A 25,209-nucleotide genomic window follows, 5' to 3' on the forward strand; every position below is an offset into this window, starting at 1 on the left:
ACATCAACATCTGTAATATTCAGAGTCATTACTATTGTGTGCAGTTAAACTGTGTGCTCAAGGTTTATTGATGCTCGAGGAACTCTCGTGATCTCTCACACTTTGTCAGCGACATTTATACGATTGTAACTCGTAAAATCTTTTATAAGGTCGTTTCAGAGTTTTGACAGTGAGCGCGTGAACTCACGGCGGAACTAAAGATCGCTCGATGTCGTTTCTGAGGGGAGGAACATTCGGTGCAGCACCAGAGACCGCCGTGTGTTTACATTTGAACTTTCTGCAGATCTGCAGGTAAATCAAATATTAGAGACTCTAATTAAAATTCACCAGCCACGCTTTTTAGACACTGTTTAGCTTCTGTTTGTGTTATTATTTATGGTTTTATAAATAATAAACAAACAACATATACTATCATGAGATGTCTGACATTCATATCAAATGGTACTAACACAATACCATAGTATTACCTTGGTGCATGTCTAGAAATACGGTAGTACTATAGTACATGTTAAGTAATGTAAGCCATGCATTTAGTACGTTTTTATGATATACCATGATATTCTTATAAGTTTCTTTGAGTCTGATGTAAATGCTTGGCATTTCTAATGAACACCATGGTATTACCATGTTTTTCACATAATATCACATGTGAAAACATGGTAATATCATGGTATTTTTTTTAGTAATTCTGCTGTGAAAACAGTGTCAGTGTCAAGTATCTTATTGAAAACATTGAATTTTAATAATTCATTGCTTGCCAAATATAAGTTACTTCCTTTTTTCTTATTTTTAACTTTTTTTAACTTTTAACGAAAAAAAAAAAGATTATTTTTATAATATTGTTTGTCAATTCTGTTACATACTATCAACATTGTTACTCTATCTTGGTAATAGAGTTAGACAGAAACAGAATTGAGCAAGATTTATGGATTTTTTAACAATTTAATGTTGTAGAATTAGGAAAATTACTATTTATGACTTTTATAAATAAAATAAATTAAATATTACCAAAAGAATAGTAAAATATTTTGATTACAAATGATGGAAAAAATACACTGACTAATTCAGACAACAAGAAATCATGATTTTCAGCTATATAAGACAGTTTTTACAGAAATTATTATATTGTTATGGCCTGTAATAATTAAAAATATAACCATTTGAAAAATTATCATTGTATATTTCGAGTATGATGTAAATGCATGACGTCACAAAAAAAAAAAACACGTTTTTTCACATATACTATGGTAATACCAAATGTGAAAAACATGGTAATACCATGGTGTTTTTTAGTGATGCCATTCATTTACTTAGTATTCAGATATATTATTATTCATATATATATTGGTATGTGGTTAAAACATGGTATTATGGTTCGTGTGTGTGTGTGTGTGTGTGTCCAGAGATGTCCACCCTCTTCCCGTCTTTGTTCCCACGTGTGACCGAGTCTCTGTGGTTTAATCTGGACCGTCCGTGTGTGGATGAAGCCGAGCTGCACCAACAGGAGCAGCAACACCAGACGTGGGTCAGTGTGTGTGTGTGTGTGTGTGTGTGTGTGTGTGTGTGTGTGTGTGTGAACTACTGTACGTGTGTGTGCTGATGAAGCTTCATGTCTTCAGTTGCAGAACATCGCAGAGAAAGACAATAACCTGATGCCCATCGGGCGGCCCATATTTGAGGTGAGCGTGAGAACAGAGTGAGGTTCAGATCTGATTCCTGTGTGGCGGATGAGAATGTCTAACATGTGCTTTACCTTCCTGCAAGACCTTCGACGAGGAAGAGGAGGAGGATGACGAAGATGAGGAGGACAGCGAGGAAGACTCAGAGGATGATGAAGACATGCAGGACATGGATGACATGAACATCTACAATGAGTTTCCTGATGATGGAGAAATTAATGAGGTCAAGACACACACACACACCCACACACACACACACACACACACAAATGAGTTTCTTCTAAGAGCAAAACGAGTGAATTTGAATATTATATTAATATAATATTATATGTATATTAATGCTGGTTCATGTAATAAAGGTTACAGCAATAATGTCAAATAATGATAGATTTGAAAAGATTTTTAAACAACTAATACATAATGCCATTATTATGGTACATGTCACTGTTTTTCATATTAAATGTATTAAATATGTAAAGGCATATTTTTAAGGCAAGACTCTACAGGCAAAAACAGTGTTTTTCATGTACTGATCAGTCTTGAGGTCTATTTTGCTTCTATAACATGTGACTAGTGTAAAGAAAACACCAAAATACACATTGAAGTGTTTATTTTACTGCATCTGTAGATTTCAATCTCAATACATATCTTTACAAATGAGTTTTTTTCTCCACTTCAGCAGCACTTACATACACCAAAACTTAGAGTTTTATTCACATCTATATTCTGAAGATTTTTACTGTGGGGTTTGTCCATAACATCATTTACCTGATTTTTATAACATTTTACTCCTAAAAACATGGTAAAAATGTATATGTATAAAAATGTAAATGTAAATGATGGTATTTTCTGATTTATGGAGTGATAAAAAGAGATATCCAAAATCCCCTCTACAAAAACCTTTAAATCTATCATGAAAACAAAATCAAACAAGAATTTTGAATCTGGCTTTATCCAATGTTCAGATTTATATTCTGGAAATGTACGCAAACATGCATATTTAATTAGTCTATACCTCAATTGCAAATTTAAACATTTCAGAAAACTTGTGATATAAAACAGTTACCTTAATGTACTGTGTTTATTCAGCTGGGGAAGTATGGTGAGATATATTAGTTAAAATCTACCCTATTCAGCTTTATTGTCTTGCCTTAAATCAGCTGTTGAAGTGGCAAACACTGATTCTCATAAAGTTCAGTTTTGAAAAGATCCGAGTTTTGATTTTAGGTAAATGACGTGAGTGTCACTCACTGACAGGTCGACATGGAAGGAGCCGATCAAGACCAGGACCAGTGGATGATCTAGACCAGATCTGTCAACCAGACGCGTCGTTTGTGATGGGAAGAAGCGTCCGTATGCAGCTGAATTACTCAACTGACTGTTATTTTTACATGTCTCACACACACACAAGAGTTTCAGCTCAAGTGTTCAGTGTTACTAAAGAACCGCTCTCTGTATTTCTCAGAAACACAGCACTTGTCGCAACATGAACTTTTGTAACTTTGTAGAAAGTGTTTAGTAACTCTTTGGCCAATCTATAGAGCCACTAAAGTTACTGAGTTACTCGCCATTTCTGCTTATCATCCAAACATGTGTCAGGTGTCAGACGTGTCATGCGTCAGGTCTAATTTATAGCTCAGAACGGGTAAATCACCGCTGCTGTTTGTATCATAATATTTCTTTGTGGTTGTAAATAAATTTGTAGTCAATTATTCATCTTGTACAAATGGTCGATTTGTTAACTTTCCATCCCATTTTAATAGAATCATCTGTTTAGTTTGGCATTTTTAAATCATTCAAGAAGACGTGAAGGGTCAAATTCTGTCATCATTTATTCACCCTCACGTTGCTCTAAACCTGTGCGATCACAGCTCTCAAATCTCATTAGCATTTGTGTAATGTTAAAATGATGCACAAACACACATCACACACACAGAGGTTTATGATACCAGTGCCTTTCAATTTCATGATATGGAAGTATTAGCCATACAGGTTTAGAAGGACAAGAGAATCTCATTAATATTTCTTTTATAATGTGCTTATCACAAGGTGTCAATAGAGGGCGCTTTGAAGTCATTAACATTATATTTAATTAGATCCAGTTATGACATTTTGATTAGAAAGTAGAATTTCCATTTCATTCAACCGCAATTGCAATATGGTTTAGTGTGCTTATTAAATCACAAAGGCTTAAATAAATATATGTGCTGCATGATTCAGAGTTAACTGTATTCTTTTATAAGTGAGTTTTCCACCAGAATAAAGTTTGAAAATGAAATTAAGAATAAACTTCAAATTATTTTAGTACTGTAATTTTACAGTTGAACTGTAAAATAAAATAATGCTTAGTATTATTTTTCTTAAATACTTGTATTTTATTTTACAGTAATATTCCTTATTTTGTTTAACATTTAATATTTTTATTTAATAATAATTTATAATTAATCATAAATATATTATATAGTGATAATGTATTCTATAATGTTAAAATATTTATAATAATAAATATAATTATATTGTTTTATTTTACATTGAAATATTACAACAGTATTTAATATTTTTCTTTAATAATAATAATAAATATTTATAACAATTTTTATTAAAATATATTATATAATGATATATAATGCATTTTCAAATAATAATAATATGATAACAAATAATATAATATTTATTATATTAATATTATTTTATAGTCAGTGATATATAATTAAAAAACTTTAAATGGTTGATGATACATACATGATCAAATTGAGCAATTAAAGTCACAATTAAACAAGTAGTGACAGATAATTTCTTCCGTATTGTTACATATATTACATAGTGTAACAGGTTATGGAGAAAGAATAAATGTAGCGCGGGACTTGATTATATGCATCAGTTGTTGATTGGATGTTGAGATGTGGGTGTGGCTCTCAGAACAGCTTGCAGGGGCGGAGTTTAAGCATACTAAATGATTGGGGAATCCTGCATATGTCACCAAAGAGAAGACTGACACTTCACGGGAAGATCCAGTTATGACAGTCTGATTAAACTTTACAAGGTAAAAACATTTTTATAAAAAGAAATTTGCATGAATGAATTGTTCACAATAAGATGCATTTAGAAAATAGAGTGAATTTCATTCCATGCTGACTTTAGTTACTTTCTGATCTCACAGAGCCTCAAACACGACGAGTCCTGTCGCTCATCACCTGACGATTCATGTTAGTGAATGAATGAAACCTTTGACTGTAAGGGTTCATAATCTCACAAACGTTCCGTGGGGTGAGAAACACAAGAATGTTTTACTTTATCCCGAGGAAGGTCAGTTCAGCCATGCCGTCACGAATGCCACGGATGTATTCCAGCGTGGCGCGGTGAACTCTGACCTCGTACAGGCCGGAGCGCCGGGCGTGCCGCAGGAAGTTGGGTGCTCCGGGGAAGATGACGTTGTCAGCTAGAATGATGGATCCTTCTCCCAGAAGGCCGCTGCCCTCCAACAGCTGCAGGTCCGGCAGGTAACAGCGCTTCCAGTGATCCATGAACACAAAGTCCAGGTGCTCCACGCCGAAAGTCCTCACGCAAGCGGGGGATCACTTCATCCGACGGACGCACGATCAGCTCCACCTGAGATTCATACGTTAATACATTTTGAATAAGTGACATCTAATGGCGAAAATTATATATTGTAGCTTTGAGAAAGAAAAATGAATGCAGACAATCTCACCATGTCTTCATCAAAACCCGCCAGTCGGATGACTTTCTCAGCCACCCCAGCGTTTCGCTCGTCCATCTCGACGGAGTAGATCCGGGCGCCGATGGGCAGTGAGCGGGCGATGCGAACGGTGCTGTAGCCGCAGTGAGTGCCCAGTTCCAGCACAGTGATCGGACAGTGTTCCAGCAGCAGCCGGTCCAGAATCTTACCTGCACAAACAGCCAATCAGAACACAGGAAGTGAGCGTGACAGCCTATTGATACATGCCAAGATAGGGCATTTTGTTTGAATATGTCTGTTCAAGTGCAAGAAGATGTAAAAGAAAGTTGAATTTTAGTATTCACGTGCTGTTTGAGACGCGACTTTCTGGGAGTGCGCTACGGATCTTTAAACCTTCCCACACCGTGCACGAGTAACAAACTGAGTTCCCTTTTGCATCTTCTTGCACTTGAATATTTAAATTGACAAGGCTGGGCTGGTTCACACAGAACGCGTTTTTGCTGTTAACAACGTGAGATGCCGTTCAGTGGAACGAAGAAAAGCGCAAGTTCTAGAGATGCGTTTTTTAAAACTTCTTTTAACTTGAGTGCCACGTTTTTAGAATGCCATGTCATGCGCGAGATGCTGCAATAGACGCGAGATGCTAGCGCAATGGATAAAGACGTCCATCCAGTGCATTGATAAACAATGGAAAAGTAGTGCAGTAGAATGAAAAAAAAACACGTTCTGTGTGAACGACACCTTAGAATTCATACAAATGTTACTGGTCAACTGCCGATTGACAGTTTCATATTATCGCCATCATTGTTTTTTTCCACATTTGACCGCTTGGCGAGTGTTAATTTTAGGCCCCGTGTTTGTACGTACCTTTCTTGGGCCCGATGTTGCTGATGAACTCCACTTTGCTGCACCACTGGTCAAAGGTGTCCAGGATGCTCTGGGAGTCTCCCGGCGTGGCGTGGGTCAGTATGTACTGATAGGCCCGTTCCTCTCGGCTGAGGCCCGTTAAACAGTCGCGCACCCAGCGGATCAGTACGGCTCGATACAGCAGCACGAAGAAATAACGGTAACGGATGATCAGCGTGAGTAACAGAGGAAGTAAAGCCAAAGCGATCGCAGGAGAAACCATCTTCACTTCTGACCTGCAAATATAATGTTTAACATCACTTAAACGTATTAGAAGGTCAGAGACACTTTAAACAGTAATAAACCACCCAGAACACCCTAGCAACCGCATAGCAACGCACAAACATTCAGAACACCCTAACAGCTGCATAGCAACACACTAAAACTTTTGGAATACTTTAGCAACTGCATAGTAACACACTAAAACACTCAGGACACCCTAACAACCGCATAGCAACACTAAAACACCCTAACAACCGCATAGTAACACAACTAAAACACTCAGGACACCCTAATAACCGCACAGCAACACTAAAACACCCTAACAACCGCATAGTAACACACTAAAACACTCAGGACACCCTAGCAACCGCATAGCAACACACTAAAACACTCAGAACACCCTAACAACCACATAGCAACACTAAAACACCGCATAGTAACACACTCAGAACACTCTTAACAACTGTATTACAGCACACTAAAACACTCAAAACACCATAGCAAACGCATAGCAATGCTAAAAACATGCAGAACACCTTAGCGACAGCAAAGCAACACACTAAAACACTCAGAACACCCTAGAAACTGCATAGCAACACACAAACTCTTAGAACACCCTAACAACCGCATAGCAACACACTAAAACACTCAGAACACCCTAACAACCGCATAGCAACACACTAAACCACTCAAAACACCCTAACAACCGCATAGTAACACTAATACACCCAGAACACTCTAACAACCGCATAGCAACACACTAAAAAACTCAGAACATCATAGCAAATGCATAGCAATGCTAAAACATGCAGAACACCCTAGCAACTGGATAGCAACACACAAACAATCAAAACACCCTAGCAACCACATAGCAACATAGTAAAACACTCAGAACACCATAGCAAAGGCATAGCAATTCGCTAAAAATATGCAGAACCAACTGCATAGCAACACACAAACACTCAGAACACCCTAGAAATTGCATAGCAACACACAAACACTCAGAACACTCTAGAAACTGCATAGCAACGCACAAACACTCAGAACACTCTAGAAATTGCATAGCAACACACAAACACTCAGAACACTCTAGAAACTGCATAGCAACACACAAACACTCAGAACACCTTAGAAACTGCATAGCAACACACAAACACTCAAGAAACTGCATAGCAACACACAAACACTCAGAACACCTTAGAAACTGCATAGCAACACACAAACACTCAAGAAACTGCATAGCAACACACAAACACTCAGAACACCCTAGAAACTGCATAGCAACACACAAACACTCAGAACACCTTAGAAACTGCATAGCAACACACAAACACTCAAGAAACTGCATAGCAACACAAAAACACTCAGAACACCTTAGAAACTGCATAGCAACACACAAACACTCAAGAAACTGCATAGCAACACACAAACACTCAGAACACCCTAGAAACTGCATAGCAACACACAAACACTCAGAACACCCTAGAAACTGCATAGCAACACACAAACACTCAAGAAACTGCATAGCAACACACAAACACTCAGAACACCCTAGAAACTGCATAGCAACACACAAACACTCAGAACACCCTAGAAACTGCATAGCAACACACAAACACTCAGAACACCCTTAGAAACTGCATAGTGCAAGAATCAAGTCAAGGCAAGTTGATTTTCTGATCATATTTTTTTCCCAAGCACATTTTACCAATTCCAATCCACATCAATCTTAATAACTACTATTAATATTGTTTTTAATCATTTATAAGTGATATATAATTGTTCATGAAGGCTGGAAATGAAAAATGCCTTATATTCAGGTGTGCAGAATTATTAGGGCAAGTTTTCTTTTACAGGCAAAATGAGCCAAAAAAGAGATTTAACTCAGACTGAAAAGTCAAAAATTATTAAATACTCATGAGAAGGACGCAATACTAATGCAATACTAGAAATTGCAAAGTTAAAGCATGACCAAGGGACAGCAAAATGCTCATTGGGTCAGCGGGGTCAGACAAAAACAGGTGGAAAAGAAAAGACACGTTAACAGAAAAATAATTAAGAATTAAGGTGAAGAATTAAGTGTGAAACCATCAGGAACCCTTTAGTCTCCAGTGACACCATTTTCCAGAACTGCAACCTACCTGGAGTCTCCAGAAGTGCAAGGTCTCAGGATCTCAGAGACTTAGGTTAGCTAAAGAATCCTAAAAAATGACCCGCACTTGATAAGAATCACAAGCTGAAGTGTTATAAAATACATGAAGACTGGGTTTTTATAGGCCTTATAGACAGACAGCTTGAGAGTGACTCCTGAAGGACCAGCACCACATCCTCTTGTACCACTGTTTGAAGAATTTATCTTCCAGAATCTGGCAGTAAGTTTTGGAAGATCATTTTTAGTCCATCTCTGCAAGACAGACATTTCAGGATAAGAGATGGACTAAAAGTGAACTCAAACACCTTACTGCCAGATTCTGGATAAATTCTTCAAACAGTGGTACAAGAGGATGTGGTGCTGGTCCTTCAGGAGTCACTCTCAAGCTGTCTGTCTATAAGCCCTATTAAAACCCAGTCTTCATGTATTTTATAACACTTCAGCTTGTGATTCTTATCAAGTGCAGGTCATTTTTTAGGATTCTTTAGCTAACCTAAGTCTCTGAGATCCTGACACCTTGCACTTCTGGAGACTCCAGGTAGGTTGGAGCTCTGGAAAATGGTGGCGCTGGAGACTAAAGGGTTCCTGATGGTTTCACACTTAATTCTTCACCTTAATTCTTAATTATTTTGCAGTTAACATGTGTCTTTTCTTTTCCACCTGTTTTTGTCTGACCCCGCTGACCCAATGAGCATTTTGCTGTCCCTTGGTCATGCTTTAACTTTGCAATTTCTAGTATTGCATTAATATTGCGTCCTTCTCATGAGTATTTAATAATTTTTGACTTTTCAGTCTGAGTTAAATCTCTTTTTTGGCTCATTTTGCCTGTAAAAGAAAACTTGCCTAATAATTCTGCACACCTGAATATAAGGCATTTTTCATTTCCAGCCTTCATGAACAATTATATATCACTTATAAATGATTAAAAACAATATTAATAGTAGTTATTAAGATTTATGTGGATTGGAATTGGTAAAATGTGCTTGGGAAAAAAATATGATCAGAAAATCAACTTGCCTAATAATTCTGCACTCCCTGTAGAAACTGCATAGCAACACACAAACACTCAGAACACCCTAGAAACTGCATAGCAACACACAAACACTCAGAACACCTTAGAAACTGCATAGCAACACACAAACACTCAGAACACCTTAGAAACTGCATAGCAACACACGAACACTCAAGAAACTGCATAGCAACACACAAACACTCAGAACACCCTAGAAACTGCATAGCAACACACAAACACTCAGAACACCTTAGAAACTGCATAGCAACACACGAACACTCAAGAAACTGCATAGCAACACACAAACACTCAGAACACCCTAGAAACTGCATAGCAACACACAAACACTCAGAACACCCTAGAAACTGCATAGCAACACACAAACACTCAGAACACCCTAACAACCACATAGTAACACACTAATACACCCAGAACACCCTAGAAACTGCATAGCAACACACTAAACACTCAGAACACCCTAACAACCACATAGTAACACACTAATACACCCAGAACACCCTAGAAACTGCATAGCAACACACAAACACTCAGAACACCCTAACAACCACACAGTAAACACACTAATACACCCAGAACACTCTAACAACCGCATAGCAACACACTAAAAACCATGTAGAAACTCCTTAGCAGCCGAACAGAAAGACTAAAAACACCCAGAACACCCTAGAAACCACATTTAAAAAAAAAAAAAAAAAATCATAACACTTTAGCAACAGCATAGCAAATGCAGCAACACACTAAAAACACTCAGACCACTGTAGCAACTGCATAGCAAACCCCAGAACACTCTGGAAAATAACGCACTACAAACATTCAGAACAGCTTAGCAACCACATGGCAACCCACTAAAAACACGCAGAACAGGTTAGCAACCATATAACACAAAATAAAAAAACACCCAGAAAACCATAGAAACTGCATGGCAACACTCTAACAACACTCAGAACAACCACAGGTTTGAGCACATCACTATCAGCACTACTAGACTACAGTGAGAACTGACTTAAACGCTACTAATTAGATTTCCATCTAGACTACACAGCAAACACTTCACATCCAGCCTATGAAAACACTACATTAATAATTCAGATGCCTTTGTTTCGACGTGACAGAACATGTTGAGTTTCCAGAGGCGTCTGTAAGTAACTGAAGACACGAGCTGATCCCAGATCAGTTTCATTCAGACGAACACAAACACTCATTCACCAACACACAAAATAAAACATCATATCTGATGATAACTTTACCAGATCCAGGACTCTCTCGAGCCGCAAAACACACTCTGAAGACAGAAGAGAGACAGAAAGAAAAGACACTCATGTGAGTACAACAGGTGTGCGGCAGCCAATCAGATTCTGCCATCTGAATAATGGATGGAGAGCCTGTGGCCTCCTCTTACACCGGCGTCTCACCTGGAGCATCATGTGACCGTCTGACATCACAGCAGAAATTATGCTCATTTATACATTTCTGAAGGAAAAGTGAGCCTAATGTATGGAGCAGAATGAAAACCACCAAAATATGCAACAAAATGTTCAATATTCTTTAATCGCAAATACATTAAGTTTAGTAATGTTAGTACAAAGTCAGTATAAAAGCATTAAAATTTGTGCTGTCAAATCGATTAATCGCGATTAATCGCATCTAACATAAAAGTTTGCAAATATATAATGTGTGTGTGTGTGTCTGTGTATATATATATATATGTACAAACTTTTATGTTAGATGCGATTAATCAATTAATCGTGATTAATCGCGATATATAATATTGATAAATTGCTATATATAAATCACGAATATATCATGCGAGTATGAATATATATATATATATATATATATATATATAGCTACTAATAGATTAATCATGATTATTCATATCTAACATAAGTTTGTAAATATATATATTTACAAACTTTTATGTTAGATGTGATTAATCACGATTAATTGATTAATTGCGATATATAATATTGATAAATCGCTATATATAAATCGCAAATATATCATGTGAGTGTGAATATATATATATATACAAACTTTTTTAGATTCGATTAATAGCTACTAATAGATTAATCATGATTATTCATATCTAACATAAGTTTGTAAATATATATATTTACAAACTTTTATGTTAGATGCGATTAATCACGATTAATTGATTAATCGCGATATATAATATTGATAAATTGCTATATATAAATCACGAATATATCATGTGAGTGTGAATATATATATATTTACAAACTTATGTTAGATGCGATTAATAGCTATTAATAGATTAATTGTGATGAATCATATCTAACATAAGTTTATAAATATATTGTAAATATACACACACACACACACACTATATATTCACAAACTTTTATGCTAGATGCGATTAATAGCTATTAATTATTCATGATTAATTGCATCTAACATAAAAGTATGTAAATATATATATATATATATATATATATAAAAAATCACATGTATTTACAAACTTTTATGTTAGATGCAATTAATCCAGATAAATCAATTAATCATGATTAATCGATTTAACAGCACTAATAAAAAATTTTGTATGGAAAAAAATAAAATGATAAAAATCAGTAAAAATTAAAAACTAAAACAGATCATTTTGAAGATGCAGTTTCATGCTGTTCATCACTCCAGAACTTTTTTTGGTTCATCTTATTGGTTCATTAATGTCTGTTCAGGGGTCGTGACCTCAGCAGTCTTGTCTCAGCAGCATCCTGATGAACTTCTTCAGCTCTTTCTCATCACGGGACCATTTGAGCAGTCTTCTGAGGACCATCCGGCCGCTGTGCATGTGAGCCAGGGCGATGTAGGAGCCCGTGAGCGGCCCGTCCAGCGCCGGACAGGAGCAGCCGCGGCCCCGCATCAGCCAGAGGGCGCTCTGCTCCGCCGCCGCCTGCTCCTCCTGCGGGCCGCTCTGCCAGCGAAGAACACGACTGCGACCCTGAGGAACCACACGCACGTTCGTCCCGTCCAGAGACGTGGAGCCGACCCGCAGTCTGAACGCTGGAGAGGAAATAATCAGGAATTAAAGTCTGATAACAGGGATGTTTGGATGTGGAATATGGTCCTATTAGTTAACTTCTCAAACAAGAACAAATGTAGGGCTTGATTTTGTCTGTGGGCAATTGATTGGATGGTTGTGGTTTGCTATTGGTGGATCTCCTGTGAGTGGCAGGTTGCCCCACCCTCATGCCAGTAAACAAGTTGAAATTGGTCATGCAAGTTAAATGTTTTGAGTCATTCATTTTATTATGGGATATTCTGGACGCTGCAGACCAGATTTAAACCCTCCAGACGTCTACAGTTACTCACCGAACGGACTCTTGCAGAAGTTCTGCTGGACCTCTCGCTCTCCTTCTGAGTCTGAACCGCAAACCTCACAGATCACAGAACCTGGAGGAAACAGAGAAGAGTCACAGATCACCATCAGACCTTATTCTGATGCCATCAAAGGTTTTGTTTTGGACCAAGATTTCAAGAGCGTTCTGTAAAGGTTATCTCAAAGTCATAAACAAATGTTCTTCCAGTGACACTAAAGGATTAGTCCACTTTTAAATAAAATTTTCCTGATAATTTACTCACCTCCATGTCATCCAAGATGTTCATGTCTTTCTTTCTTCAGTGGAAAAGAAATGAAGGTTTTTGAGGAAAACATTCCAGGATTATTCTCCTTATAGTGGACTTCAATGGACTCCAGATGATTGAAGGTCCAAATGTCAGTTTCAGTGCAGCTTCAAAGAGCTCTACATGATCCCAGACGAGGAATAAGAGTCTGATCTAGAGAAACCATCGGCCATTTTTGGAAAAAAATACAACTGTATATGCTTTATAAACACAAATGGTCGCCTTGAATGTACTTTCCGTTTCCGCATTCTTCAAAAAGCTTACGCTGTATGTCCTACGCCTTCCCTATTCTACTTACGGAAAAAACAGAACTGGCGCCGCGTTCGTTCAGTAAGTTGAATATGGAAGGCGTAGGACATACAGTGTAAGCTTTTTGAAAAATACGGAAAACGGATAAACCATATACAGTTGTATTTGTTTTTAGAAAATGACCAATGGTTTCTCTAGATCAGACTCTTACTCCTCGTCTGGGATCATGTAGAGCTCTTTGAAGCTGCACTGAAACTGACATTTGGACCTTCAACCGTTTGGGCTCCATTGAAGTCCACTATATGGAGAAAAATCCTGGAATGTTTTCATCAAAAACCTTCATTTCTTTTCGACTGATGAAAGAAAGACATGAACATCTTGGATGGCAAGGGGCTGAGTAAATTATCAGGAAATGTTTATTTAAAAGTGAACTAATCCTTTAATAATCCAGACAGAGAATCTGTCCAGCTAACAGCGAACATTCTCAAGAGCGTTCTGGCAAGGTTCTCTCAAAGTTATAAACAAACATTAACAGAACGTTCGTTTAAAGTTATCTGGTCTTTAATGTTCTCAAAATGTTACCACAAAATCAAAGGAACAAAAATGTAACGGTTTATTTATGAAATATTCAGTTGGGCGTTTCTCTAACGTTCTTTAAATGTTACCATTTGTTTCAGAACGTTCAGAAAACAATCAAAAGTAACGTTCCCATAATGTTTGATGAATGATACAATGGAATGTTCCCTTCAGAAATAACGTTTTCATTACGTTAGAAAAACGTTCTAAGAATATATTTTGCCATATTAGCTGGAGTTTGATGCGTGTTTTGAAAGTGTAATAATGTGAAGTTTCCAAACCTTTGGGCGCATCGGTGCTCTCAGCCCGGTTCGGGTCTTTTTCTCCGGGGATGCAGAGCTCCGATCCATCTGGAAACCGGCTGCAGTTGAACATCTCCGGCCAGGGAAACCCGAACGCGCTCATGACGGGCAGACACGCGTCCCGCACCGCCTCACAAAGACTCCGGCACGGGTACACCGGAGCCGTGACCTCCGGTAAACACACGGGCGCGAAGAGCGAGCAGAGGAAGCGCCGCGTGTCCGCGTGACAGTGTTTGCCGAGCAGCGGCACCCAGGCGGCGGACTGCTGCTGCGCTTCCCTCGCGCTGTCGTGACCCAGCAGGTTCGGCAGCCGCATCTCTTCGTAGCCGATACCGGAACACAAACCCATCGTGTTCGGAACCGGTTTACACACCGAGCGCGCTGTGCCGAACTCCGCCGACGTGACGAAGTCAGACACGGGGTTTGCCTTCAGACCTTCATCATCATGATCATCATCTTCATCAGCAGCTCTGGACGGACTGAAAACCAGCAGCACAATCACACACAGAGAATGAAGATTAAACATCATAGAGACGCGCGTTCAAACTCACATCTGTGTGTGTGTGTGTGTGTGTGTGTGTGTGTGTGTGTGTGTGCGTCTCTACATAATTAAACGCATTTGGTTCTTTATTACCCGCAGTAAAACACTTCAGAGGCCCGTGTGAGGTTTTGGTTTGGAAATCTACTTTAGTTTTACTTGGGACAATTAAAAACTTATGCGAACTGTATGGATTATGAAAGTCTTGGTCCCAAACAAAACCTTTTAATATTTATACAAACACTAGAATGCGTCGAAATAAGATTCAAACAGAAAAAGATGACAGAAATAAACATTTAAAATGTAGTCTTTTTCTTCCAGAACAATATTGCTGACTCATCCTGCACTCAGGGGCGTGTGCAAATATCTGTCCAATCACGTGTTCTCAACTTCTCGACAATGCGATGCTCCTCCCACTGATACCATGCCTCTTTCGGGTCATGACACAAACTTACGGAAGCCAGTTAAAATATGAACTTAAAGGGTTAGTTCACCCAAAAATGAAAATAATGTCATTAATTACTCACCCTCATGTCGTTCCACACCCGTAAGACCTTCGTTCATCTTCAGAACACAAATTAAGATATTTTTGATGAAATCCGATGGCTCAGTGAGGCCTGCATAGCCAGCAATGACATTTCCTCTCTCAAGATCCATTAATGTACTAAAAACATATTTAAATCAGTTCATGTGGTTCAATATTAATATTATAAAGCCACGAGAATATTTTTGGTGCGCCGAAAAAACAAAATAACGACTTATTTAGTGATGGCCGATTTCAAAACACTGCTTCAGGAAGCTTCAGAGCGTTATGAATCAGCGTGTCGAATCAGCGGTTTGGAGCGCCAAAGTCACGTGATTTCAGCAGTTTGGCGGTTTGACACGCGATCCGAATCATGATTCGACACAAAAGATTCATAACGCTCCGAAGCTTCATGAAGCAGTGTTTTGAAATCTTAATTAAATATCTTAATTTGTGTTCTGAAGATTAACGAAGGTCTTACGGGTGTGGAACGACATGAGGGTGAGTAATTAATGACAGAATTTTCATTTTTGGATGAACTAACCCTTTAATTGCAACTTTTTTCTTGTAATTCCGATTTTATATTTTACAATTCTGAGAAAAATAGTCTTTGTGATAAAATTGGGAGTTTATATTCTGACTTTTTTCTCAGAATTGTGTGAAAAAAAAAATATGTGAAAAAGTCAGAATTGTGAGATATAAAGTCGCAATGACCTTTTTAATTTTATTTTTATTCCGTGGGTGGAAACAAACTTCCATGGAAACTAAATAGCTATTAGCCATTTAAAAAAAAAAAAAAAAAAAAAAAAATTTCAATATGAAATATATACAATATATTTTTTGTGAGAGAAGCAAGTATGATAATGTATTAAAAATAGTGCTGACAAATCGATTAATTGCGATTAATCACATCTAACATAATAGTTTGTAAATATAATGTGTGTATATATATATATATTTGTGTGTGTGTATTAATGCTGGGCAAATGATTAATTGCGATTAATTGCATTCAAAATAAAAGTTTGTGTTTATGTAGTATATATGTGTGTGTGCTCTATACACTTATTTTGTATATATAAAGACATACATGCATGTATATATTTAAGAATTAATTGCATGTATATATTGTACATATATTTATATTATATATAATTTTTTATATAAATATAACACATTTTTCTTAAATATATACATGCATGTGTGTGTATTTATATATACAAAATAAGTATCTACAGCACACACACATATATTACGTAAACACAAACTTTTATTTTGGATGCAATTAATCATTTGCCCAGCATTAGTGTGTATATACACATGTATACACACACATATTATATATTATACACATATATTATATATTCTGTTAGATGTAATTAATCGATTTGACAGCACTAATTAAAAATAACAAAAATATGGAAAACAAAATGGCACAGAAAACCAGAAAAATCATACTTTTCCTGTAATAGTGATATTCTTCTTGCTTCATTTCTGAACCGGCTGTTCCTCACAGTGGTCACTAGATGGACACATTCAACAAATATGATGGCATAATCTCTTAAATCTAAATAAGATGATTAAGGTGGATCCTAATAATAAAAACAAAACTTGAACCCCCGGAGTAGCGCATAAACAATGTCTGAATGTGCTGCTGTCAAACATGTATATTGTGTGTATTATATTATAACTCCTCTGTGGAAATAGTGAGCGTGTTTCTGTTTATTGCCCCGTCTCTCGACATAGTGTTAAGCAGCTGTCATACTGTATGATATGCACCGTCACGGTGACCCTATATAAACCCTAGTGAACTGTTTACATGTGCAGCTGTCAACATAAACCAGATTCATTCACACTGACTCAGGACTGACATGACTAAACATGCTTCAGAAAAGAGTTACACATTCAGAATCTGTATTTTATCTTGAGATAATTACAATTACCTTTTTTATTCTGTGGCAGAAACAAGCTTCCATAGTTAAACACGACAATTTCTTAGTAATTATTTTCCCATGTTTTGTTTGAGTGATCAGCTGCGCTCACCTTGAACCTCGATTGACATTTCAGGAGCAGCTCTATATTTATCACACAAACACAATCCTGAAGCCTGTCAGCAGCCGCTGTCATAAACTCAACCTTTCTATTGACATACTTCACCTGACGCTCAAATCTCATCTGAGAAAGAGAAAGGGTAAATGTCGTGACAAACACTACTAAATGAGCTGGTTTATAGAAAGACGGATCCTGAGACATTAATACTCTAAGAAAAAGAGTGACTCTATCAGGTTTGAATTGTAAAAGTCTTCTGGTGTTTCTGTCACATCCACTGACCCCGGCCTTTTCTCACCCTGCAGAAGCTTCTAGGATCTTGTCGTCAGCGCGGAGAGAAAGACATTGAAATCACACCTGTGTCCTCCAATCACACGCCTCGCTGACAGAAGGAAGCTCTTCCACACGTTACATGCATTCTGGAGCAAAGACACTAGATCAACATGGTTAGGGGTTCACTGCATGTATAAGTCGAATTCGACACAATTAACTTTTAGCACACACACATTAACATACATGATTTCTAATGTCTCTTCTGCTCACCACTGCATTTATTTGATCAAAAATACAGTAAAAATTCTAACATTTCTAAAAATTCTAAATTTCTAACATTCTGCAATATCATTACAATTTTTTTTTTTTTAAATTATTACAATTTAAAATGTTTTCTGTGTGAATATACAGTAAATTTATTCATGTTAGAAACATGTTAGCAAAACGTGCTAGCAAAATGCTAAAAAAATGGTAACAATGTGATAAATCATTTTAGTAACATGCAAAAACATGCAAGCTAAGTGTTAATTCATTTTAGAAACATGCAAATAGTTTAGTAACATGTTAAAACATGTCAGCAATGTATTAATTCATACAAAGAACATGTTAAAACATTGTGCTAATTGATGCTAGAAACAAGCTAGCAATGTGTTAATTCATGCTAGAAACATGCTACCAGTATGTTAAAACATGCAAGCAATGTGCTAATTCATGTTAGAAACATGTTAAAACATGATAGCAAAGTGCTATAACAAGTTTTGTGTTAATTGATGCTAGAAACAAGCTAGCAATGTGCTAACTCATGTTAGAAACATGCAAATTTGCTAATTCATGCTAGATAAATGCAAAAACATGTTAGCAATGTGTTAATTTGTGTTAAAAACATGCAGTTTGCTAATTCATGCTAGCAAACATGCTAAAACACGTTAGCAATGTGCTAATTCATGCAAACAACATGTTATCAAATTGCTATAACATGGTTTGTTAATTGATGCAGCTAGAAACAAGCTAGTAATGTGGTAAATCGTGTTAGAAATGTGTTAATTCACGTTAGAAACATGCTAAAACATGCTAGCAAAGTGCTATAACAATTTTGTGTTAATTGTTGCTAGAAACAAGCTAGCAATGTGGTAAATCGTGTTAGAAATGTGTTAATGCTGGAAACATGCTGTCAGTATGTTAAAACATGTTAGCAATGTGCTAACTCATGCTAGAAACATGCAAAAACATGTTAGCAATGTGTTAATTTGTGTTTAAAACATGCAGTTTGCTAATTCATGCTAGCAAACATGCTAAAACATGTTAGCAATGTGCGAATTCATGCAAACGTTAAAACACTGTGCTACTTGTTGCTAGAAACATGTTAGCAATGTGTTAACTCATGTTAGAAATGTGTTAATTCATGCTAGAAAACATGCTAAAACATGCTAGCAAAGTGCTATAACAAGTTTTGTGTTAATTGTTGCTAGAAACAAGCTAGCAATGTGGTAAATCGTGTTAGAAATGTGTTAACGCTGGAAACATGCTGTCAGTATGTTAAAACATGTTAGCAATGTGCTAACTCATGCTAGAAACATGCAAAAACATGTTAGCAATGTGTTAATTTGTTAGAAACATGCAAACAGTTTGCTAATTCATGCTAGCAACATGTTAAAACATGATTTGTGTTAATTGACGCTTGAAACAAGCTAGCAATGTGTTAAAACATGTTAGCAATGTGTTAATTCATGCCTGGAACATGTTAGCAACATGCTAAAATTTACTAACAAGGTGTTAATTCATGTTAAAAGCATGCTAGCAATGTATCTATCTGTTTTCTGATAGACTGTTTTGCCTTCAGAACCTTAAAACTTTAAGCTTTAAAACTAATTTAAACTGAAAGCCTTCAAACGTCAAGCTTTTAAAACCTCTTCAAACTTTCTGGTCAGGCTTTCCCAAGCCAACATCAAAGTTTGTTTTTTCTGTCACTTATTTTCTTTTCTTACCTAGTTACAATAGTAAAACAAATGTTTTCTATGAGAATATATTTTAAAATGTAATTTATTCCTGTGATCAAAGCTGAATTTTCAGCATCATTACTCCAGTCTAATATTAACACTAATATGTGCTTTGTAAGCACTAACAAACAGCCAATATCCTAATAATATGCATGCTAATAAGCAACTACTTAGTGAGAATTGGACCCTAAACTAAAGTGTTACCGTATATATCCATGTTAATACCCATAACCCCTCCCTGATATGAAGTTTTGTTACTCTGCCAGGAAAGCGGATCTCCAACATGTGTTTTTGTGTTGGTTATTCTGGCAAATACTCGTGTAAAAAGCGCCAAGCTTTTAAATAGAGCTGGTCTCTCGAGACGCCCCTAACACTGATAGCAACAGATCACAGTATTATTTATAGCCGAACACCTGCGGAGAACTGAATGAGACTCGAGATCAACACGAGCCAAACTACAAAAACAAAACAGATTGTGTCTAAAGTCCGCAAATGTGATCATCTTCAATGAACCGCCCGATTCTGACCATCAGAAACATGAATAATAATAATGGATGAAGCAGTGGTGAATCTCATCCTGAATTCGAATCACTGGATTGGTTCAGGAATATCATCCACGAATCTGCCAAAAGATCACATATCAGCTGAAGAATCCCGACATTAATCACCGTGTAAAAGGGCGTCGTTTAAGAGTGATTATGTAAGGAGAGACCTGGATTATTGTCACCTTTAATGTAGAGGAATCTATTTGTGGATCTGCTCGGTTTCAGGATTGGCACCGCTGGATCTTCTAGAATTTAAGAATCGCATTGACACACACGGTCCGCATCCAAGCTACATGTTTTCAGACACGTTTCCCGACCACCTGTCATTGGTTAATCAAACACAGAGTCCCGCCTTCAAACTCTCATGATTGGTTGAGTCGGAAGTTCCTCAAACTAATGTTCTGAAAGTGTCACATTATTATACTAATATGCTAGTACTGTCAAATTAATCGCGATTAATCGCATTTTGCATAAAAGTTTGTATGTACATAAATATACACCGATCAGGCATAATATGACCACTGATTATCACGGCGCCTGTTAGTGGGTGGATAAATTAGGCAGCAAATTAACATTTTGTCCTCAAAGTTGATGTGTTAGAAGCAGGAGAAATTGGCAAGCGTAAAGATTTGAGTGAGTTTGACAAAGACCAAACTGTGATACTAGACGACTGGGTCAGAGCATCTCCAAAACTGCAGCTCTTGTGGGGTGTTCCCGGTCTGCAGTGGTCAGGATCAATCAAAAGTGTTCCAAGGAAGGAACAGTGGAGAACCGGCGACATTGCCATTCAATGAAAGTCAGTGGGGTCCAAAGTTGTATACGGTATTATCACGATATTGAAATAAGTTGCTAAAAAAAGTGTTGTCATACTATAACAGGTTTAAGAACTCTTTTTGTAATAACAAAAAAACTCTGAATGTTTAAATACAATAATACAATACACCAAAAAATATATAAAAGTAAAATTTTCAAACTTATTACAGGAACAACAGGAAACACTTTACAATAAGGTCTCATTATTTAATGCATTAACTAAGATTGAGCAACAGCTACATTTGTTACAGAAAGTATTATTTTTTGTTGATGTTAGTTAAGAAAAACAACTGATCATTGTTAGTTTTATCTCAGCTCCATTAAATAAGTTCTTTTGATTTTAGTAATGTTATGAAACAGTAACTAAGAAATTAACATTAACTAAGAATAATTAATGCTTTATAAGTATTTTTCATTGTCAGTTTGGTAATAATGAATTAACATGTTAACTAATGTCTCAAAGATTTAGTGAACAATAACAAATAATCAGAACATTTCTAATCATTAGGCCATGTTGTAGTCCAGATTAAAATATAAAAATGTTTAAGTTTGAAAATAAATAGCCTATTAAGTCTTTAATTATGAAGTATTTGGTGCTGTGATGAACAACACTGAGATTACAAAAAATTAATGGCTGTTTGAAGCATTTAAAAAACTTCACTAGCGCAGCGCTGCTTTGTTTCCGGGGTAACCGCTGCATTTCTGCTGTTCCATCAGCGCCCTCTGCTGTCAGAGAGTGAACGTGCACTTTCATTCAGCGCATCTCCTTCACTCGTTCCGCTTCTCGTGTGCTTCTCGTGCACGTTGGGTTTGTTTACATCTGAGCGCATGTCCCTTTTACAGAATACAGCGATGTTGTGCATTTTATACTGTTGATAGGGAAAGTATTCTTAAATGCATTAAAAAAAATTAATAACTGGTAATACATTTACGGTATTTTTTAAGTGATAACAATATCGTGCATATTCATTATCGTGATTGCATTAGCGAATATCGGCACACGTCTAGGAACGACATCAGTAAATGCTAATAGAATTATGGTCAAACTATCGTTTTCAGCAAGTCAAATGAGCAGCTTCTAAAGACTGATTAGATTTTATTGTCATTGTGCAGAGTAATATGAATATAAAATATGAACGTTTCATAATTATGAGATACACAACATTCAAAAAACCCTACACACATTAGCTCCATCTTCAGTGATTTTATACTGTCATGTGATCCCGACTCTCTCCACTTTGGCCTGGCTGTTCGACCAGCTGCTGAATTCCAACAATGAGATGTCATTTCCAGGATCGTTGTCTCAAGGCGCCTGGATCAAATAGACTCACGAGGAAAAGAGGAGACGGAGCATCAGGATTCCGAAGCTTGATTTGATCTGGATTTATGACAGGTTATTTCAGCTCACCTACAAGTAAACAACTCACCGCTACTGTACGTGCAGGAGGAGACGACTGCATCATTTCTGTTTCCAGATCTTTCTCCCTCCACACCCCATTTCTCAGTTTCATAACCTGCTAGAGGACACTTTCCTCCATCACATAGTTTAGTACTCATCATAAATTAGGTATCATTCAAAAGCTTAAAAATTAATTCTGTGAAAACCGTTTTGAAATTAAACAGTTTTACCATGGAAACGCTATTTTTAAATCCTTTTAGTAGCTTGCCAACAAACTGAAACAAGTACACGATGTAACTTTTGGCCCTCTAGCGGTTAAAAACAAAACTGCATGCATTTCGCGGAAGAACTGGGTATGCTTCGGCTCTGCGTGACTGTGCGGATGGATATGATTATCTGCTACCGCTATAAACATTCACTCCTGGGCCAAAGTTTACATGGAAAGACATTAACTGAACACTTTATAGTAGCTTTATCCATTAATAGACACGGTACTTTCTTGAGAATAAATTCCAATTCAGCGTTTCAACAACCATAATGAAATGATATTCACAATTAACTCTGTTAGAGAGCTACATAGGGCAATTTATCTGTTCAATAAAATACCTTACCTGTTGAGTAACAACAAAGTCCCTTAAGGAAAGTTTATATTTGCGACACCTCCGGGCAGCTATTTCAGGCATCCAAGACCAAGTCCTATTTATTTGAATGGGACAATCCTGAAATCTCAAAAACTGCTTGGCGAAAGCACAATTAAATAACATATTTCATTTTAGCAACAAAATCTGACATGAACTGACCCATAAATGTTGTGTCTTATGCTCAAATAGCGTTAAAAAAGCCTATTTTTCAAGGGTAGACGAGCCAATGCGCATATGCAGTCATAAACGTGAATCTCAGGTTTCCATGGGAATCGGAGCTTCTAACGGCAGCTGCAGTGACGCAATGATTTTATCAATCAGCGATTGGCTCTTTTGCTTAGAAGGCAGGATTTATTCCGCCATATTGCGTTGCAGAACCGTCTTTAGTCTTTTGGTAACAAAAACAGCATCTCAAGCTGCCGGAGCTACTTTTCTCTATTTACGGATATGACGAGACACGCACGGGCAAGTGACGTATGTAAGCAATTTCCCGCAATTTCTATTTTGTTCATTTTGAACAGCAACAAAAAAAAAGTTACATCGTGTAGCTTTAAGTTGAAGCACCAAAATTATAAACTGAAATAAAATAAATTAAACCTACTAAGCAATATTTTAAATCTGTTAAATATTAATAAATCTGTAATATTAATAAATATTAATAAATCTGTAATAAAACTAAAATAACTGTTTCAAAGCACAGATTTATGCTCTTATGCGGTTAGAAGGTATTGTTGGTGGATTACACTGGAGACTGACGCCTCCACGTGACATAATGCAGAAATTATAGCGCTGCTGCGTGACTGGATGAATACCCAGAAAATAACTCTTAAAACACTCGGCGACTGGACGCCTGAACCGCGTCGATCCCTCAGAGAGAGCCTGAACCAGCAGCTGAGCCTTCCTTAAATACCCGTGACGTCACTGGCCGCTGGTCCAATCCGCTTCGGTCCGGTCCGGTCCAGCGCGGCTGCTTTAAGAGCTGAGGGATGAGTGACAGCTGGACACACAGAGGCTTTAAATCCGCCGAATAAGAGCTGCTCTGAACACTGTGCAGGTAAGAATCACTGCATCCACATCTGCAGGTCCATCTCTGACCATCACATGCATGCGTGAAGCAGACAAACTGCAGAGACATTATATTTCATTATCAGTGTAAAATCAGTCAGTTTCTCTCAGAAGTGTGTCTGCTGCGTGTTTCTGTGTGATTATGTGTGTTTAGTTTTACTTTGGGGAGAAAATCTGACCTTCTTTTGGAAACATTTGCTTAAATGAAATTTATTTTAAAGAAATTAATACTTAAGGATGCATTAAATTGATCAAAAGTGACAGTAAAGACATTAATAATGTTTCAAAAGATTCTATTTTTTTAATAAATGCTGTTTTTTTTTTACCTTTTTTATTCATCAGAGAATCCTGAAAAATAAAATGCATCAGTTATCCACAAAAATATGAACTGTTTTCAACATTGATATTGATCATAAATGTTTCTTGAGCAGCAAATCATCATATCAGAATGATTTCTGAAGGATCATGTGACACTGAAGACTGGAGTAATGATGCTGAAAATTCAGCTTTGATCACAGAAATAAATTACTTTACTATATATTCACATAGAAAACAGATATTTTACATTGGAACTAGGTAAAAAAAAAAAAAGACAAACTTTGATGTTTGCTTGAGAAGTTTGAAGACATTTAAAAGGCTTCAATTTTGAAGGTTTTTAAAGCAATTCAATCTATCAGAAAAAGACAGATTTATTTATTTAAGCTATTTTACATTGTAATAATATTTCACAATTTTTACTGTATTTTTGATCATATAAATGCAGCTTTGATGAGCAGAAGAGACTCTTTTAAAAATCTCACCGACACCAAACTTTTGAACGGCAAAAAAAAAAAAAAAAGTTTTATTGTCTATAACCATTATAATTGCATTCATACAAAAACAGAAGTGATACGTGATCGCAGGATTAAATG

The 25,209-nt window shown here is 36.8% G+C and overlaps 3 protein-coding genes and 1 long non-coding RNA gene across 7 annotated transcripts; 1 reads left to right on the top strand and 3 right to left on the bottom strand.

Moving 5' to 3' along the window:
• The first annotated feature begins 80 nt into the window (after positions 1-80).
• anapc15 (anaphase promoting complex subunit 15) lies at positions 81-3,393 on the top strand. The gene is made up of 5 exons (XM_048159731.1): positions 81-291; positions 1,404-1,525; positions 1,620-1,679; positions 1,765-1,902; positions 2,937-3,393. Exons 2-5 carry the CDS (start codon positions 1,406-1,408, stop codon positions 2,982-2,984), a joined length of 366 nt encoding a protein of 121 aa, XP_048015688.1. The 5' UTR covers positions 81-291; positions 1,404-1,405; the 3' UTR covers positions 2,985-3,393.
• A 993-nt stretch (positions 3,394-4,386) lies between these two features.
• Positions 4,387-11,233, bottom strand: tomt (transmembrane O-methyltransferase). Its single transcript, XM_048161648.1, is given in 6 exon segments — positions 4,387-5,245; positions 5,247-5,288; positions 5,389-5,585; positions 6,244-6,518; positions 10,937-10,971; positions 11,102-11,233. Coding segments are annotated over 6 exon segments (876 nt in total). The 5' UTR covers positions 11,150-11,233; the 3' UTR covers positions 4,387-4,966.
• sfrp2l (secreted frizzled-related protein 2 like) lies at positions 11,214-20,690 on the bottom strand. 4 transcript variants are annotated; one of them, XM_048161646.1, is made up of 6 exons: positions 20,563-20,690; positions 17,864-17,984; positions 16,975-17,038; positions 14,438-14,937; positions 13,020-13,100; positions 11,214-12,710 (listed from the first exon to the last, which is right to left on the bottom strand). In XM_048161646.1, exons 4-6 carry the CDS (start codon positions 14,805-14,807, stop codon positions 12,397-12,399), a joined length of 765 nt encoding a protein of 254 aa, XP_048017603.1. In that variant the 5' UTR covers positions 14,808-14,937; positions 16,975-17,038; positions 17,864-17,984; positions 20,563-20,690; the 3' UTR covers positions 11,214-12,396. The 4 variants fall into 4 exon arrangements, with proteins under 4 accessions (XP_048017603.1, XP_048017604.1, XP_048017602.1 ...); XM_048161647.1 differs by lacking the exon at positions 16,975-17,038; XM_048161645.1 differs by lacking the exons at positions 16,975-17,038; positions 17,864-17,984; positions 20,563-20,690 and adding an exon at positions 15,093-15,472.
• Positions 20,691-21,864: 1,174 nt separating this feature from the next.
• Positions 21,865-24,681, bottom strand: LOC125248942. Its single transcript, XR_007180449.1, has 3 exons — positions 24,625-24,681; positions 23,393-24,356; positions 21,865-23,288 (listed from the first exon to the last, which is right to left on the bottom strand). It is a non-coding gene; the product is annotated as an uncharacterized LOC125248942 (long non-coding RNA).
• Between the last annotated feature and the right edge of the window lie 528 nt (positions 24,682-25,209).

This window comes from Megalobrama amblycephala, linkage group LG16, assembly GCF_018812025.1.
Source record: "Megalobrama amblycephala isolate DHTTF-2021 linkage group LG16, ASM1881202v1, whole genome shotgun sequence".
NCBI classification, from domain to species: domain Eukaryota; kingdom Metazoa; phylum Chordata; class Actinopteri; order Cypriniformes; family Xenocyprididae; genus Megalobrama; species Megalobrama amblycephala.